The 18,662-nt window shown below is 36.5% G+C and overlaps 1 protein-coding gene across 1 annotated transcript in view; it reads left to right on the top strand.

The window, feature by feature from the left end:
- The window catches only part of SPATA17 (spermatogenesis associated 17), a gene marked incomplete at its 5' end in the record, with an annotated part of 90,597 nt that extends 85,948 nt beyond the window's left edge, over positions 1-4,649 (top strand). The window contains one exon of the mRNA XM_010286971.1: positions 4,569-4,649. Within this exon, the coding sequence (XP_010285273.1) occupies positions 4,569-4,649 (81 nt within the window). The remainder of the gene's footprint in view (positions 1-4,568) is intronic.
- Between the last annotated feature and the right edge of the window lie 14,013 nt (positions 4,650-18,662).

The raw sequence follows: 18,662 nt of genomic DNA, 5'->3' as shown, positions 1-18,662 counted from the left end.
GGTACTTGGCTGTACTGCCTGGTTTTCAAATGAGGTGTGCACATGAGCTGTGTCCCAGCCTTGTGGGGAAAGCAAGATTGTTCAGTGGGCTTACCCTACACTAAGGACGTTACTACTGCATGGACATCTATGCAGAAGTTCCCATTGCACCCTCCAAAGTCTTGATGTGTGCCTGTGCATGGTGATTTCAAGCTAGAGAAAAACGAGTTTTGTTCCCTGTTTTTTCTATTCAATAGCATGAAGATAGAATTAGGATGCTAGCAGCTGTGCCCACTTTTCATTTACTCCTTCTGCCATTGATTCTTCTCAACAGATATAATTCCAGCACTATGAAAAAGTTTTTCTGAGATCCAAACTTTTCATGGATTGGTTTACCTTTTGCATAGCACATGGTGTCATGGTTGACATCATGACAATTATACAGTATCTTCATTATTGTTAGACTGGCTCAAAAGAGGACTGAATCACCACTATAGGTAGAATATTCTTCATTAGGGAGGTTCTATAATTTATCTTTGAAACATCTTCACATGTTACTTCTCCTAACCTATGAAGAAAAACTGCATTCATACAACCTAATGCAACTTTAATCTCCATTTATGCAACCTAATCTCTCTTTATGCAACAAAATGAAATTTTGTCATTACAGAGAAAGCCTATGCAAAGCTGTAAATCAGGTACCATAAGTTTATTGTAAGCTTATTGTTCCAAGTTTATCACGTGCTTAACAGCTTCATAATTGTTATGAATTATTGATAGATTTGCTGCAGGAAATTACCTGAAGTGTGTATGTAGGAGCTGAGAATAAATGGTCATAATGGTACTTTCTGGCCTTAAAATCTGTGAATAGATATTCTATTATTGTTTGCCTATTCTTGCTTTGGTCTGAAGCAGCTGACTTTCTACTGCATTAAATTTCCAAGAAGATACTTAATTGTGATTCCTATCTCATTACAAAGTGCTTTTTATATTACAGGATGTTGTACAGTACTCTCAAAATTGTTTAGAAACACTGCAAATTTGTCACTAGAATATGAGGGAATGCATTTTTAAAGGCCTTCAAGCTGATGTGTAGGGCTACAAGCTCTCATTGGTTTGCCAGTGTTATTTCTACATGGTCTGTATTTATGTATGTCTGCATACTCAGATGTAAAATCTCTTTAGAATTTGCTTTAATAATAACAACATTCCAAAGATAAACTATTTGAGCATTTCACAAGTCTAATCTATTACACCAGAGTGTGCTGATTGAGACAAATCTTCCATGGCTTTATGTCACCTTTTTTGACTTCATTGTTTAGAACTGATGAGCACATATGACAGTCAACTAGTCAAATATATTGAAAGGGTCCATAGGTCTTGTTAAGCTCTGTCAGTTGAACTTGAGTCACGTACAATTTACTAGAGTGAAAGGAGCCAAAGCCTGACAAGTTTAAAAAGGAAGTGTTATATTTAACTTAGTTTGGGAATTTAAAAATAGGTCTCGGTCCTGAGAATTACAGGTCTCTGATGCTGAGAATTATATAGCATGATTTAAGATTGCATTGTGGAAAAATTCCATAAAGCTCAGCGCCATGCTCCTATGGTCCTGAGACTGCAAAACTGTAGGGTCAATCACACCAATATGTGGGAATTCATATTTGTAAGCTAATTCATGCCAGCTGCCAACAATGAGAGACCGATGGTGAAAATAATTTTGAAGCCTGTTTTTCTCCACTCACAACTTTTGTTCTTGTAGCTTCAAAAGGCTTATCTAATAACTTCATAACTTCTACGCTATGTAGCAAACAACTTAAATTCAAGATGCTCCTGGCAGTCTACCAGAATCCAACAGCAGTGCATTGCAGTGCATCACTGCCACGATTTGAACCTACATTTCATCACCAAATTAGAGAACCATGAGAACATGGTTTCCAATTCTTTTCCCTTTATGCTGCTACAATGATGCAGTTGGGATAGGATCTCTTCAGCACTGTGAGGCAGATCTTGCAAGGCCAAGAGGTATTTTCAGGCTTTACTTTCTTACACTGTTGAAACCTGATTAAAATCTGTATCTTCAAATACAGAAAAAGTTGGGGTTCTTTTCCTAAAAAGATATTTATATTTTATATGCATACTGTGCAACACTTATCTAGTATACATTCTAAACTTCTTTAGTTAGTCTAACTGTAAAGCCAGCAATACTTTTATTTATCCATCAGACTGTGTGATGTTTCCTAAATGTGGTCAAACATAAATGCTGTCGTCATAATCGGAGCCAGTTGTTTAAATGCTCAGTTGTGAGTATCTAGTGAAATAGCTTTAAATAACAAGATAAACAGTACAGCTGCCAACCCAAAGTAATCTTACACTGAGGGGGCGTGTGGCACAGAAAATTTCCTCTTTGTCATTTTGATTTGAGTTTGAAGCTGGACCTGGGCTTAGTTCCAGCTCAAAAAACTGTTCACTTCAAAGGCTCCTAAATCGTCCCAGGGAGCTAATTTTGGCAGCCAATTGTTTTTGTTTGGCCAGGCATCCTAATAGCAAAAGCCGTCTGCTCCAGCAAATGAAGAGTTTTTCAATGCTCAGACTTACCATTCCTGATTTTATCCTGATGTGGGGGGTGTACACCTTATACTGGTTTCCCCTTCTCACCCCAAGGTCACTGCTTTTTTTGTTAAACTCTACCTAACTGCTCTGCATGTAAATTAAAAATATACTTCCTGTTTTCGAAATAAAAGATACTGTATTCTGCTCTGAATTACTGATTAATCCTAAATTATAGCTGTATTATCTCTTTGCTTTCTTGGCAACTAGAGCTGTTGTGGTTTTTTTTTCATTCCCATGAACAATATTAGCCTGGTGAATTTACTGAATTAAATATAACTAGCTTCACTATAGAAGGAAACTATTTGCAGTTATGCTGGAGTTATAATAATATTTATTATAATAATTATATCGACAACTTTTCCTGCAGTAAGAAGGTGCTTATGATGCCAAACACACAATGAAAATTAAAATACTCTGCCATTCTTAAAGTATAACATGAAAATATGCAAATAGGCTGTTTCTGTTGGGTAAGAAATTGGGCGGTATAAGACATAGAGAAACATTAAAGATTAAATCTATTGAACAGTTAAGAATGAGGCAGTACTCACTTTCGCACCTCACAGGGAGTCTTTAATTTTGAATGTATATGTCTGCCTTGTTATTTTAAGATTTATGCACGAGAATGTTGGAGGAATCATACCAAATAACTCTGAAGTATGAGGTGTAAGAAAAGATATGGTCACAGCTTGGCAATACGCAGTGCAGGTGAAACTCAGGTGGACCGTGTCAGTGTTTGCATGAAGCTTACCAGAAGTTGTAGTTGCTCTGTCTGTTTATGGAGATTCAGCTGAACTGTGGTTTGTGAAGTAGCTAAATCTAAAATATCCAGGCAATGGTAAGTCTGCTTCATGTAATTTTTCAGGAAAAAAAACAGTTTTCATTCTGCTTTTGAGAGAAAACCAAACCTTGCAAATTGTGAAATGTGTTGAAAAGGTAAACATTTTAGCTTTCATTCATTCAGACATTTTATGAAGACATTACATTTCCATGCACTTTCACAGAGCATCATGTTGACAATAGAAAACAGTAGAAAGTGACCACCTTCTTTCTTAAAAATTAATCATCATATCCCGGAAAGCTGACAATTCATCTGTGGCATATTACTTTCAGAAAGGGAAAACAGTTTTAATGCTAAACAATTATTTTGTATTGCTGATACTGTTCCAAGTATTTCAGGAGCAAAGAAAATAATTTTATTAGGAATGCTTTGAAACCTTGATCTTAAACACCATGGACTTGCTGATCATTTACCACAAGCGTTTATTAGTAAGTAGCTAAATCAAAATACTGTTTCGAATACTTAGCTTATTTTGCTTTCTTGTTTGCTGGCTGTATTAACATTGTACTCTTACGGCACAGGTTCACTTGCGTTTCTCTTATTCAATTTATTTTGAAAGCATTTGCATTTTAAAAAATTGAGTGTAATAACCAAGACCTTGTCCTGGATAAAACGTGTTCAGGAATCACCCTGCTTGTATTTTTTCTACCAGAACTCCTAATTAATTTGTTGCCACTAGTAGTTATTTAATATATATAATTTTTTTTACCTTTTCTTACGGAGCTGGTTTAATATCCATGTTTTAATGTTAAACAAGGTAGAAAAGTTAAAACATTGCAAGGATATCTTGCTGTCTTTAACTTAACTGGTTGCCAGGGAGGAGAATATAATTCTCTATACCATGATTTGCAAAAGACTATAAAATTTAGTTTTTGAAGCAGGAAATTTTTGCAGTGCCTTTAATTACTTAGAGTTTGAAATACATATTTGCTTGCAATTGAATCATTCAATTCTCATGCTCTTCTTCAAAGTAATGTACATATAACAATGTATGTTTCATGTACATTATGTAATTTACATTCTAATTCATATAATGAAATTTAGCTAGGAGACAATATTTAGAGCTCTAAAATACCTTAAAAAAAAGGTAAAACCATGAAAGCCAAACTTAACACTTTTTTTGTCTCTCTTATTTCTTTAGGACTTTCAAACAGTGTTACCACCAATTGTTCTCTTCGAAAAGTTTGGAAAAACTTATTCCAGAACCGGGCAAATAGTGTAACTGTCCAGTAAACTACACAATGTAAGACACCTGATAAGTCATCAATAAATGTATTTCAGCAAATGCACAGCAGTATGTCAACTGAATGTCCTGTAAAGCACTCTTTCTGCAAAGCGATGTACACTATGTGTGAAGTAGTGTTAATTGATTTTACTTGATCTTTAAGCAATACATAAAGTATTATCTAAAATGTAAGAGTATTATCTTAGGAAAATGATTTCTGAAAACGCTATATTTTATTTAATGTAAATCTTTTAGGATACAAAATGAGAGTAGTCAAGTAAAAGACTTGGAATCACATTGTATTTATTACAGGTTTGTAAGTGAGGTTAACACTAAAAAAAGAAAAAAGTTTAAAAATTACATCTGTTGTTTTTTTCTCACAACTATAATGTATCTGGTTCATTATTGTTTATCATTTTCAGTGTTAGTATACATCCTTTTTGGATACTGATCTATCTCTTCAGAAGGTCAGGACAGGCTATTTACATGGAAGATACTATTTTAAATCATTTTAGCTCTTCTGTGGGTGATATAACATCAGTGTTGAAAAAATAAAGTTCGAACAACATATAAACCTTATTATTAGATCAGTTTTTCTATATCCACTTGATAATCAATAGCTGTGTGTTTACTCCTAATCCCATGTTAAGCAGACTGATATGTGGGAACATAATCATGTGATGCTTGGCTAAGAAGAACACATTTGATCACACAAAACTGATACTTGGTTGCTGTGTTCACTTGCATGCAATCCTGCAAAATATTGACTGTCTTCAGAGCGTGTTAACTTTAAAAGACTCAAAGAATGCAGCATTATGGGAAGCCTTCAGCATTTCTTAAGAGCAAGTCATAAGCTAATTCTTAAAATTATGTGAGTGAATTTGTACAGGAGTTTTATGCTGAATTCTGTAGGATACCATGTTTGCTTTTCATATCATTTGACTATATTTGAATCAAATATATCTGTTTATAATATTCGAATCTGTTCCTCAGTGGTAGGCTTTCTATTACTGAATTTTGTTTTGTGATTCTTTTCTCCTCTACAAATGTGCAGAAAACTTCCATCAGATGTCTGTTTGTACAAATGCTTTCTGAACTAGGAGTGACAAATTTCACTTCAGCAGGTTTTCAGCTGCCAGCCTATGCGAAAAAATTTAACTGCTATTGCACACAAGAATTAAAGCACTTTCAATTCCACTACAGTAGGTTATCAGTGCAGGCACCAGGCTGTAGTGTTGTTACTTTTTGGAGTTTGTAATTTTCAGGCTTTGAAAAGTTTATTCTTCTGCATGGCAATGAGAAACTAAGTCTGGGAAGTGAGAAGCAGCCATCTCAGTGGCTGACTCTCCCCGAGAAGAGTTAATCTGATCAAATGTACCAGAGTGCTTTAGTTGTTCGTGGAAGGGATTGAACGTGAGACACTTGTGCAAAACTGTTGATGAATAAAGATGCCACAGTAATTTTTATATGTGAGAGCTATCTATTTGATTGCTTCAGCTTTAAGGTAGTTCATCACAGTAATTCACCCTGTGTTGCCTCTTTAACTTCATACCACAGTTTCCCATCAGTCCGATTAGAAATGGCAATGCCTTTATCAGATTAATCTTTCTCTTTCTTCCTTTCAGTATCTCTGACCCCAGGACAAAACAAAGCCTACCATGCAGACCAGCACTGCACTGGTGGTAGTGCTCATAGCTAAGGGTCTGGAGCACAGATGGAGGTTAAAACCGACACTTCTGATTTTAATTGTTTGATACCACACACTTTTCCTTCTATTCAGAATAAAACCCCATTTCATTTCTAAGCAGCCAGCTACTGCCCAGAAATCTTCTTACACAAAAGCAGGTCTGTTCATTTAATTAGATAAATAAACATCCACAAGTTAATAAAGTAGCAACCATATTACCTGCCAAGTTTGGATTTTGGGGTTCTTTGGCCAATTCTATTTCGTAGCAAATCCAATACTTGAACTGGAGCGCACATAGAATTTATGTCACTTATCAGCATATTACATCCAAACTATTTCATGTGGCCACACTATAATATCAGAATCCTTTCTTTTCTCATTAAGTATTTTCAGCAATTATTCAGTACATTTATACAAATGATTGATAATTATTCCAGTGGGACCTCTACCAATTCTTCAATTATGTAGAGACTTTTTATTATTTTTATTACTCTCTTAAAATGCATATAAACACATGCAGAAAGTTAACAGAGGATTAGGTTGAAGATATTTTTAAGTATAAAAGCATATCAATCTGTGAAACTTTAGATGGATCTTGACTTTTAGTTTTAACTGCCATCCAGATGCTGCACAGTGCAGGAACCTCTGCAGGCTTGGGCTAGAGAACCTGTCCCTACATTTTTTCTACATATGGATGAGGCTGATTGGTAGATAAAACTCCCAATGTTAAAAGCAACAGCTAGTAATAACTTCAGAAGCCAGTCTTGGGATACCTGCAGCGTGTTGGACGCCCTTGATTACAAGAGAAGCTCAGAATACATAATATAGCACAGAGGACACCAGTGGTTTTTTATTATGTAGAGGAATTGGACATCATGAAAATTAAAAAAAAAATGTAGGAGTGAATGATAACAGCTCGGCAGTATATAGGAAAGGAGATAAAAGGTAAATTTTAGCCCTGGGGTGGACCTAATTTCTGTGACTATGAGATAGAGTGCCACTTCCAGTTTATAACCCTCTGTGGCAAGTCAGTGAATGTGTCTGTCTGGCAGAGAAAGTTTTGTTCTGCTCTGTTTAAATCAAAACGTTTGCATGTTGCAAACTTACAGTTTTTATCCAAAGCCAGTTAAAGCTAAAATTTTGATATTTTTATTCACTGCAATAATATAGTGAACAAGACAGTAAGATTTTTTATAATGTCATTATGTAATTAGTCGATCAATATAAACACTGATGGTGTGATTTTACTTTGCTCCTGTTTAGCTTTCTTATTGATCTAGTTTACCGTATCACTTTTAATTATCAAATTACTTTTTGTAATATATTTCAGTAATGTATTTTTAATATTTTATTTATTGTAGGTTTTCCTTATTAATAAAATTGCTCTTTTATAACATGCCAATACTGAATGGTGTGTACTTTAGAGAGGATTTTTCTATTTTACAGGGGATGTTACAATCTGTTCTCGTCGTACAAAATCTTGACAACACGGAATGGGTATAGATAGAGGCACCAGGAAAGAAACAGTCTGAAAATTTGAAATGGACTTATGGATGTTGATGGGTCTGGGAGATATGTAGCCTCTTAGAATTGTAGTTGGCTATGACATTTAGCAAACTACTCACAGTAGTATCTAAAAATCAGAAAGAATCATTGTGATACCAGAGAAATACACAAATATAAGCAGCTGTATATCAGTCTTCAGAAAAAGAAGTGTAATTATTGAAATTGCCACATTAAATATATTTCTATCAATTGTAGTTGAACAATGTGAATAGTAAAATATATTTAGCCAAAGTAACCTGATTGCTGTTTTCTGCAATAACAAAATACGGTCTTCAGCATGCAGCACGACATGCACAATCCTTGCTTTTCAGTCACAGAAACACAAATATTTTCTTGTGATTTGGACTGATTTAGTCCATGTGTACAGAGGAAAGTAATTACTGTTGGGCTTTGTCATACTGTGTGGCTGAAGAGGCTTATCACACACCTTTAGGAAGCAGGACTTACTGGGAAGAACCTGTCATACCAGCTCGCTAACAGAGTATCTCTGATATGTCACTTAGATACCTTTGTCTAATGCATAAAAAGCCTGGAACTTACTACATTGATGCCCACTGATATCTCAGCCATTTGTATAGATCATAGATCTTGAGAGAGTCAAATAACAGTATTATTTATTTCTTTATCAAATACACTGGCCTACATGCCAGGTGCTAAGGATTCAAAGCTTCTGTGCTAATGACCAATGATCTTTGGGTTTAGCGACTACTGGAGATCGCAGCACTCATAAAAAGGGTGCAGGCGAAGTCACTACATTGGAACAGCAATGTGCTAAAAGTTGCTCACGGCATCTCACATCCTGAGAAGTTTCAGGGATATTAGAAAATGTCTGGTGACTTCTTTTCTTACCAAATCTGTCTGCTGTTAGTCAGTGGATTAAAGATCTTTCAGTGTTGCTGCCCAATAATTTTGTTTGACTCCTACATTGCTGATGTGTAAACACAGAAAATCTCTTAATTTAGGTAATTTAAGAACTGTCTTCTGGGCCGATCCAAGATGTTCTCAACACTTGTGAGAAAACATTTAGCTTGTAATGCCCTCTAGAGGCAGAATTGCTATAATAGTGTTGACTGCAGATCAACTCTACACTTTCCTGGTCCAAATGTGATGTGGTAACATTCAAGCAACGGCTTGTTTGGGTTTTTTTCCTTTTTTCTTTTCTCTTCTTTTTTTTTTTTTTTAAATAAGCCACACATCACATTTCTATAGGAGCAGAGGTCTAGAACCATTAAGGGCTCTGCAGCTGATCTAGATGCTTCATTCTGGACTTGTACTGAAGTTATCTCCAGCTGAGATGTGGCCATGCTTAAACTGCAAAGCAAAATGCTGATGCTTGTAAACAATAATGGAGTTTGACATACTGATGCTTGACATTGAATAAGACCCTGAAAGCATCAAAGTTAAAAAATATTCCTAACAGTTTACTGTTCTTCCAAAGGATGTGTTTGCAACATGCCTTTCATGAATCCATGGTCCTCAATTTAAAGAATTTAGAAGCTCTACGTAGCAAAGTTTATGAGAAGAATGAGAAGCTCCATCTTTTACTGGCAGCCATGGACTCCTGTACTCAGAATGGCAGAGACTGAAAAGCAGACGATGTGCACAATTCCTTAATTTTAAAATACGGATTACATCGTGTTAAAACAGAAACACTACAACCACAAAGGGGTCACATCCATGTAATAAGAAACAGAATTTGAGCTTTGAAGCTTTTATTTGTCTTAACAGCATTTGTAAAACATTTTTTTTTGGTGAATTTTTTTTCATGAGTTGACAAAGGTTTCTGGTAGGCCTAGAAAAATGTCAACAAGGAAGCTCAGACAATGCAAAGCTGGCTTGGCTTCGTATTCTTCCATCTTTTAATAGTTCATCTCATTAATGAGAAAATCATCTGGCTGCTGGCACAATCAGATACAGTCACTTATCAGTACATTGAGTTCAGTTTATAGTACTCCGATTCATATTCATGATCAGAGGATGCAGTGGAGCAATTCATTAGTGCACTGCTGCACTAAGCAATCACTGCCAAAATGCGACATATTGAGAGTTTGCATTAAACCGCTTCCTTTGAGAATCTTTTGGTTAAGAAATTTCTAAGTCCAGAAATCTGTTGAGGTAAATCACTCAGGCACTTCAAGAAAAAACATTGAGACTCCAAAAATATAACATGTTGTTAAAAAAAATATCATTCACTGCTGCTGTTGTATGCATGACATGATCACATCCTCAAATGCAAGTTTAGACTATTGTAACAACTCATAACACATATAAACTAGATTAGAATTATCCCAAACTGAACTTTCTTTCTTATTCTTCATTACTTTATGCCGTCTAATGAATGTTAAGGTTGTTTTTGTTTTGGGTCAAGATATTCAACAATGTCAAAACCCCAACCTTGTATGTTCTATATCTCTGCTCATGGTACAAATAAGGGGCACTTGCAGTGCTCACCTCACAATGTTTTTAAAGAGGGACGGTGCTTATAAATTAGAAAGACGTACTTCTTTGTGTACTGTTGTGAGAAGAAGGTGAAGCCAGGTTTAGTTTCCTTTTCTCTTTTTCTGTTTAAGTTTGTAGCATGGTGATGTGGTGATTCCTTGTCCACATGCTTGTTTTGATTCCACTGTATCATTTTTCTAACAACCACTGTTCTTCAAGTTTGCTGTCTCTTCTTTAGATTTGTAAAAAAGTCTGAGCTACTCAGTGATAGAGAGGTGTAGAAAGAAAGAAAGAAAGGAGTAGAATTGTAAACGTGGGACCACTCACACATAAGCAAAATGGATGTTAAACTTTCTTTTAATATGCCCTTAATGTAATTCCTCTCTTGTGAGTAAAATTATTCTTGTTTGTTCTCACTGGTATTTTGACCAAACTCTGGGCCAGTGAATCACTGTTAGAAGGCAAAAATGTGCCTAGTATGTTAAAAAATATGAAACAGGCTGCCCGTGCTTTATGTTTTCGCGGCAATAATTGACTCACACATGCCTAGTATCTTTGAATGTGTAGCCAGCTGTATTTCAGACACTGATCAAACAGCCTCTGACATGGGTGTCTCGTTACTTCAGAAGACATTTGCTGGCTTCATTTTTCCTATTTTCCAAAGCTGTGTGCCAGATGATAGGTGAGATTCCCGTGTACCTGCTAGGAGTCATTTCCCCTCTTAGTTTTGTTTCTGTGCTTGATCTTTGCTTTTTTCCTCCAAGTGACTGCATTTCCCCTGCAACATAGGATACCTCTAGTTTATGCTAATAATGGCATAAAAAAACCTTGACTGAAACTAGTTAAAGATCAGTTGGAAGTAAAAAGCTCAAATTTTTAAGAAATTTGTGTCTGTAAAATTTCTTTCCCTCTTAAGATCCTATATTTCCTCCACCACAAAGTGTTGCCATCTGCAGATGAGGTGAGAATTGGTTTGCCATCAACTTTTTGCTATAGACAACAGAGCAAATGGAGTATTCTGAAGCAGTCAGTATGGGTTTTAAACTGATCTAAACATTTCTTTGAAACAGCAAGTTCGTTCTGATTTCTTCCCAGTCCCCTGAACACATAGATGACACTGTCATAAACATTAATATTTTGCAACCGTTGGTCTGACTGTACAGTTTACCTTTTAATCTCATTCAGAATATATCAATGTATTTAATGATAGTTATATTTTCTAACACTTAAATTTCATCCTTAAGTCCTCCTTAGTTCACGTTATTACTTAAACTATGCATATTTCTAGGCTCTGTTTCCAAAATAATTTACAATCAATACAATCAGCTACAACTCTGCTGAAGTACGTAGATGTTCCAGTGTTGAACTAGATACAGGAGAGCACTAGACTCCATGTATCTAAAAACTTGTCCAGCTCTTTAACCATCACATTTTTGCAGGGGGTCTGTTGTGAGGATAGACATTGTTATGGTTTCACAAGGGGGTTCATGTGCCCTTTTCAGAACACAGACCCTTCTGTGCTACTGCTGCACAAATCTAAGGAAAAAGAGACTAATTAAAAAAGGAAAAGACAGTTCAACAAGTTTAAGAACCAGGGCAAACAAGCAAAAAAAAAGGTGTCTGGAACAACCATAGAAAAAATCTTCCCTATGAAATCTAGCTGGTGACATATATTGCAAGTAGTGGGAATGTCTTAATCAGGCTTCAAACAGGAAAAAGAAAAAGAAAGAGCTGTTCTGGACAAGGGCATGAGTCACCCCTGTTTTATGCATACTCTGTGGTAAGGAATGAACTGAAAATTCACTGTTGCCCCTGCGAAGGTAGGAATTCTGACTGAGACCACTTTTCACGTAGCTACTTGGTATCTCAGCTCCTGCAACTTGTTAGTTCGTCACTTGTGGTCTAATGACAGTTGAAGAGGACGACTATGACAGACAGCTGTGTCTGTAAGCATCAAGAGAGAGATTATGTTTGACCCAGTTCTGGAAATTATTAACACATGATTTACCTCTCATTCATTTCTATTCATGGTCATATTTCTCACAGCTGTTGCTGAACACCGAGAATCAGGAAAGGTTTTTGATGACTTTATACTTTACAAACACACAAACAAATGGTGAGATCTGACCATTTACAATAACAAGATATGTTTCTTGTTAAAAAATAAGAATATTTGCTCCTGTTGCCCTGAAGATTTTTTTTCCGTTTAACCGCCAGCATATTCTAGTAATGTGAAAACAGTTGATGGTGTATTTAATTTCTCATAAAATATAACCATCTTCTTATTTAAATCTTCACAGCTACTATGTGTTGAGATGAAATCATCTATGTTATAACAAGTGCAATAACAATCTTTAAGATGCTTGAAAGGTTTCAAAGTGCAGGTCTCGTTTTTTAATATTATATTTTTACAGTGAAGACTGCATGATTCCTCCTCCAATATAATTGTAATGAAAAGGATAAGGTGTTTTTGCTGCATCAATATTTAACGCACTTACATCTCTCTCATGATAACAAAGACAAAAATTATTAATCCATGGCCAAGTGGAAACAATGCCGCAATAGTTACACATGCTTGCACCTAGCAATTCATAGCTTTGTTAAGGATAGCATGTGGTAGGTGATTTGCTGCCCAGTAGCAACCTGGTAGATCACCACGTCTGGACTGGGAGAGGACCTCCACTGGCTGGAAACATTCCTGGCAGGTTTACTCTTTTGTCCTGAAGAAGGCCATGGGGCACATATTGTGCAAACATGGCCTTTCTATAGGAGGGGGTTTAGAAGCTATGAGTAAGGGCAGGCATGTGTGAGGGTTTGTACACTAGCGATTTATTTGAGTTCACAAAGTATTAAAATTTTTGTAAATCTCTCCCACAATATTATCTTCCGGGATCCCCAGCAGCTGAGTGTGCAAAATCTGGCTCTTTCAGGTATCTCTACTTCTGTATCCTATCATGTTCTTCCACTTGTCTTGCTCTTCTTTGATAATGATTGCTCCAAGTATCGGCAGATTTCAATAGGATGTGCTCACCTCTCACTGGTCTTTGCTTCCACTTTTCACACATCTGACTGATAGAGACAAACTTGTAAGGGTGTTCAGAGGTAAAAGATTTTCGAAACCACTCCAGCTGAAGACATTCAAGCTGGAAAAAATGTGTTCTTTCATCATAGCTTTTTTAATAGCCAATAAAGAATTGGCAAAGAAAGTAAGGGTATTTTTTTACAGAGCTGATTGTCTTAACAAGGGTAAAGAGAATTGTTCTAACAAATTAAGAACCTGGAAAAATTGAAACTTCAGGGAGTTTTGTGAATGTTCACTAAGTGTTATGATTTTGTTATTCATATACTTCTCTCAAAGTCCAGAAGCTAGCCAGAATTAATAATGATTTTTTAAATACTGTTGTTTTATGTCCATTTGGGGAAAAAACCCAACAATGTCTGTGCCAATGATTCTGTGAATTCTTCTGAGGAATCTCAGATTCTATTATAAATATGAAAGCTCATATAAACAGCTGAAATTTGAAAGACTCAGATTTGGTCCTTATTATGTGTACATAAAAATGGAATAATCTGAATAATTTTACTTCAAATATAAATTAATCATAAATTAAAGATTACTCGCCATTTAGAATAAAGGTAACATTTTCTCAATAACATAATTCTCAGGTCACAAAGGCTAAATAGATAGGTGAGAGAAGATTCATCTTGGGCAAGCCACTACTAACCTTGTGCTGAGCTTGAAAACAAGTAGGTTGACCCAGTTTTTACGCTAATAAAAGGAATCTGGCTGTGCTGTTTTCTCAAAATATTTTGATAAACTGTCTCTTCACAGCAAGAACACATTTAGCTGATATATATGTTACTCAGATTGTCACACAGGATTAGCAAATCAATTCAAATATTAAGTATTTATATAGAAGTTAAAAGCAAGGACTAGGGGGATAGGCCTTTGCACTTTCTATGCAGGATTTATAAGTGAATAATCTTAGAAACAACCAAGTCACCTTCTCTGACAAGTGTTATGTATGAATTGCTACGAAAGCATGAAAAATAAGTCCAAAGATCGCTGGTATTACTGCAGTAGATTTTCCTATCTGACCAAAATTCTTCCATCAAAAAGAAAATGTTAGAGATGATGATAACATGAACTCCACAAAAAGGCTTTATAAGTTGAAGAGGACAGAAGTACTTTAAAATTACTCAAAACTTTATAAATAGAAAAATAGTTTTACAAAAAATATTTAAAATATTTTAAGAAAATAAAAAAGAAAAGCTCTCCTGGTCGTGTCCAACAGGCTCCTAAGTAGAAAATGACAGTGGTTTTAGAATATTTGTCCCACTCCAGATCTGAACATGCCTGGGTTGTAAGAGCTCTTACAAGTAACTGAAAAGCGAGATGAAAAGGTGTAGTCTGAAATGACATTGAGAGGACACCAGTGCACTGACAAGATAGCTCTACGGGGACCCTTCACTCCTTAGGTGCTTCGTATGCACATCTCTTCAGTTCTTCTCAAATCCTATACAGATGATACTCAAATACATAGAAGCACATAGAAGTGTGGAGAACGCGCATAGCCCCAGATTCCAATAAGCATTAGAAACTTGGCTGCCAGAACACAGCCTCACACAACAGGCAGCGCAGAGAACATGTTTTCCTCTCTGGTAGCAGGACTCTGGTGGGGCACCAAGCTGAAGGGGGAAATAAATTGCCAGCTGAAGCGGGGGGAGAAGTAAGTCAGGAGAGCGACGAGGGATACCGTTGCTCAGGGTCCCAGCCGTGGGCCTATCCCCCCCGGCTGCCTTGGTTTACTGGGGGTATTCAGGAGCTGTTTGCTACCACTTGCTTTGAACCACTCCTGGAATGTCAGAGGTAGGAGGCATATGTTTTATAGCTCTCCGTCATAAAGCCTTTGATGTGTTGCTCAAAGTGTTTGCAAAATTGGATATTCTTATACCATTTTTTATTTTTGTCAGAGCTGAATTTAAAAAGTACACCTAAAGAACAATGTTATAGAAAGTGAAAAGTTATTTCTATGTCATCAGCTGGAATTAGAAGCTGAAAATAGTCTATTCATCCTTGTGATCCTAGTGATGCCCCTTCTGATAATGAAGCCTGTTTGTATTTGTTACTCAGTGATAGATTCTAAGACAGATAGAGTCTGTATTTTCATGTGTCAAAGAAAATGATTGTGTTGATTTTTTCCAAAATACAAAATGGCAATATTAGTGCCCAAATAATCCAAATCTTTATTTAGGGACCTGAAGTGGAACCTAACAGAAAAGAGGAAGGTGTGGAGCAGAGCAAATTTTTGTGCCGTCTCTTCCATTGAAAACTAGAGCAGGGAGCCTCAAGAAAAGAGCTAGTCTTCCCTTGGTCTTATTTTATATCTTTTCTCAAAAAAAGAACAGGCAGGAAAAGTAGTGATGCATGTCTGATATTGATGGAAAGCAAGTACGTACCTCATCCATTGAAAACATTGATCAAGGCCATTTCTCTCTTTTTTAATGATGGCCCCATAAATCTGCCAGTATCAATGAAAGTCGCTGTTATCTACTCGAGGTTCTAAATAGCTACGCTAAGGAACCTAAGTCACAGCTAATGGTTCTTTACATTCAGGAGCCAAATTGTCATACTTACCTGTTTCAAAACTCTCCTTCTCCTGTTTTTTTTTGTTTCATTGTTTTTTTAAACAACACATGAACAAAACCAGGACACATTAAAAAAGAGAAAGAAATTCCACATACCCATAGCAATTTTTAATGAAGTGGTTTTGATGTTCAAAGCTTCTTTGCACATCTTTTGTCTCCATGGGTTTCAGTCAAGAAGGATGAGAACCCAACAGGATGTGGCATTTTTCTGTGTGTGTACAGACTATGGTAAACAAATATGAATAAAAAAGGTCTGGAAAAGTGATATTCTTTTAAAATGTCAATGTATAGCTTGTGGTTCAAGGTCAAATCAGAAATAATATTTAATTTCAATAGCAATGAAACCTTACAACTTGTTCTGATCAAATCCTATGGAAAACATTCTGTTCACGCTGGATCTTCACCCAGTAACGGTCAGAAATCTATGACTGACCCAAATTTTCATATGGACAGTAATACTCAGGATCTCTTTAATGTCATCCAATCCAAACCAGAACAGAAAGATGGGAATGAGCCTAAAGTGATAAAATAAGCCTCTGCTGCCAGTCGGGTGATTGGGTGTGACTGCCACATCCCCGTAACTGCTATATGTCTTCTTTAAGTAATAGGATGAGGGTGGAGGCTAATAGGAAACGTGCTATGGCTGGAACAAACCCAGATCACAAACGGCATCAACCACAAGGTCCCTCCAAATAACCTGCTGTGTAGAGAGTAAAGGAAGAAGACTGGGAAATCTAGTCCTCCGGACACATGGTCACTAAAAAAATTCACCTTATAGGTACAGCTGGGGAAGCATTACAACTGCCAAAATTCCCACGCACAAAACATACTGTACCTTGTTTAGTAAATCAAGGCACTCGATTTGCCTATTTAATGAAGTGAAGGAGGTGCCAGACACCATTTGTGGGGTGCTAAGGGGATATGAACGAATGAACAAGCAGGTGGGACTGAGCTCATCCTAGCTCACAAACTGTGATTAAATACATGGGCTTCTTCTGCACTGCTATATTGCTGGGCAGCCGCACCATTTCATAGCTCCCAGTAGTACACCTTTGTCGGGGACTCCTCAACAATACCCAGGGTAGGCTAAAGAATCATTCTCAGGAAACCTGGTGTAAAACAGGGATAACCATTTCAATATTTTATACTAAATATGTTCAGGATTAAGGTATATCCTCAGGGGAAGACTTCACCTCACACAATGGGAAGCAATAAACAGCTCTTCTCTGAAGAGATGTTGAGAACATTGTGAAAAGGAAATTTATTTTTTGCCTCAAGAATACCAAAGGGATTCTCTAGACAGTTCTGACTGCATTTCAGGTATCTTGGCAATGAAATTCCTGCCTAGCCTTGCCCCAACACATATTCCTGTGTAATATGTACATGAATCTCAGAAACAGATGGAGTGCACCTTACCCAGAACCTAATCCTAGTGAGGCAGAGAGGCCAGATGGTCTCACTTTCCAAATGAAAACTTTTAGAGAGTCTTTAAACTAAGCAAAGATTTTATTAACATTGATGGCTGGATATAGTGTAATACACAGAGAAGATTAATTAGAAACCCTAATTAAATGTAACAGTGTAAAAGAACCTGCGCACTATTTGGCATCAAACAGCTTTTTAAGATTCTTGTTGAAACCTGGAGTCTTCAGCATGGCTGAGCTGCAAAGCGAACAACAGAAGAGCAGAAACAATGAGATTTACTAAAAGGTGCCAAACCCAATTCTACATGCAATCATTTTGTGTATTTTTTATAGAATCATAGGAAAGAGGGCTGAAAGGAACCTTTAGAGGTCGTCTAGTTCATCCCCCCACCCCAAGGCAAGATCAACTGTACCTAAATCACTCCTGACACATGTTTGTCTAACCTGTTCTTATAAAGCTCCAATCACGGAGATTCCAAAACATCCCTAGGCAATCTATTCTGGTGTTTAACTATCCTTGTTGTTTGAAAGTTTTCCCTAATGTGTAAGTCTGAATCACTATTGCTCCAATTTAAACTTCCTATTTTTGTTCTAGTGACCAAGGCCGTGGAGAAAAGTTTTTTTGTTTTGTTTTTGTTTTTTTAACCAGGTGCTTTTTACAAATAGGAAGATCACTCCTATGTTTCCCTGTTTGTTTGTTTTTCTTAGACCAAGCAATCCTACTTCTTTCATTTACTTCTCCTTTGGTTTCCTTTTATTAGGATTACATCTCTCTCAAAGGTGACATCGGAAGCTGAACATTGTAGCTTCACTCTTAGCTGGGCTCAGCAGAACAAAAGGGCTGTATCACATGTGTTTTGGATAACATTCCTGTTACGTATCCTGGTAGGAGGCTAGCTTCTTTTCTAAGGCTTCACTTTGTTGATTTGTGCTAAATTCATGGTCCTTTCCTACAGAATGAGTTGCCTAGACACTAATTTCCAGCTTGGTTTTAATAAAAGTTGACTGAATATCTCGAAGAAGGGATTTCTTTGCTGGTTTTCACTGCTGACAATTGCAGAAAAAGAATATTTATTTGCACGAAGACATTATCATGTCCCCCAAGCAAATGAGGTGGAAGAGTCAGTTTTCTTCAGCCTGTTAAAGGAACGTACATCTGGAAGTAACATTTTAATTCTCAGACATATGGAGTGGGGAGCTTGAGGATACAAGCATCACACATCACTTCTCCCTTTAAATTCTGTG

Source organism: Phaethon lepturus, unplaced genomic scaffold (assembly GCF_000687285.1).
Source record: "Phaethon lepturus isolate BGI_N335 unplaced genomic scaffold, ASM68728v1 scaffold3910, whole genome shotgun sequence".
Classification (NCBI taxonomy): Eukaryota; Metazoa; Chordata; class Aves; order Phaethontiformes; family Phaethontidae; genus Phaethon; species Phaethon lepturus.
Note: the sequence above shows the minus strand (reverse complement) of the source record. Positions and strands in the feature narration are given on the sequence as shown.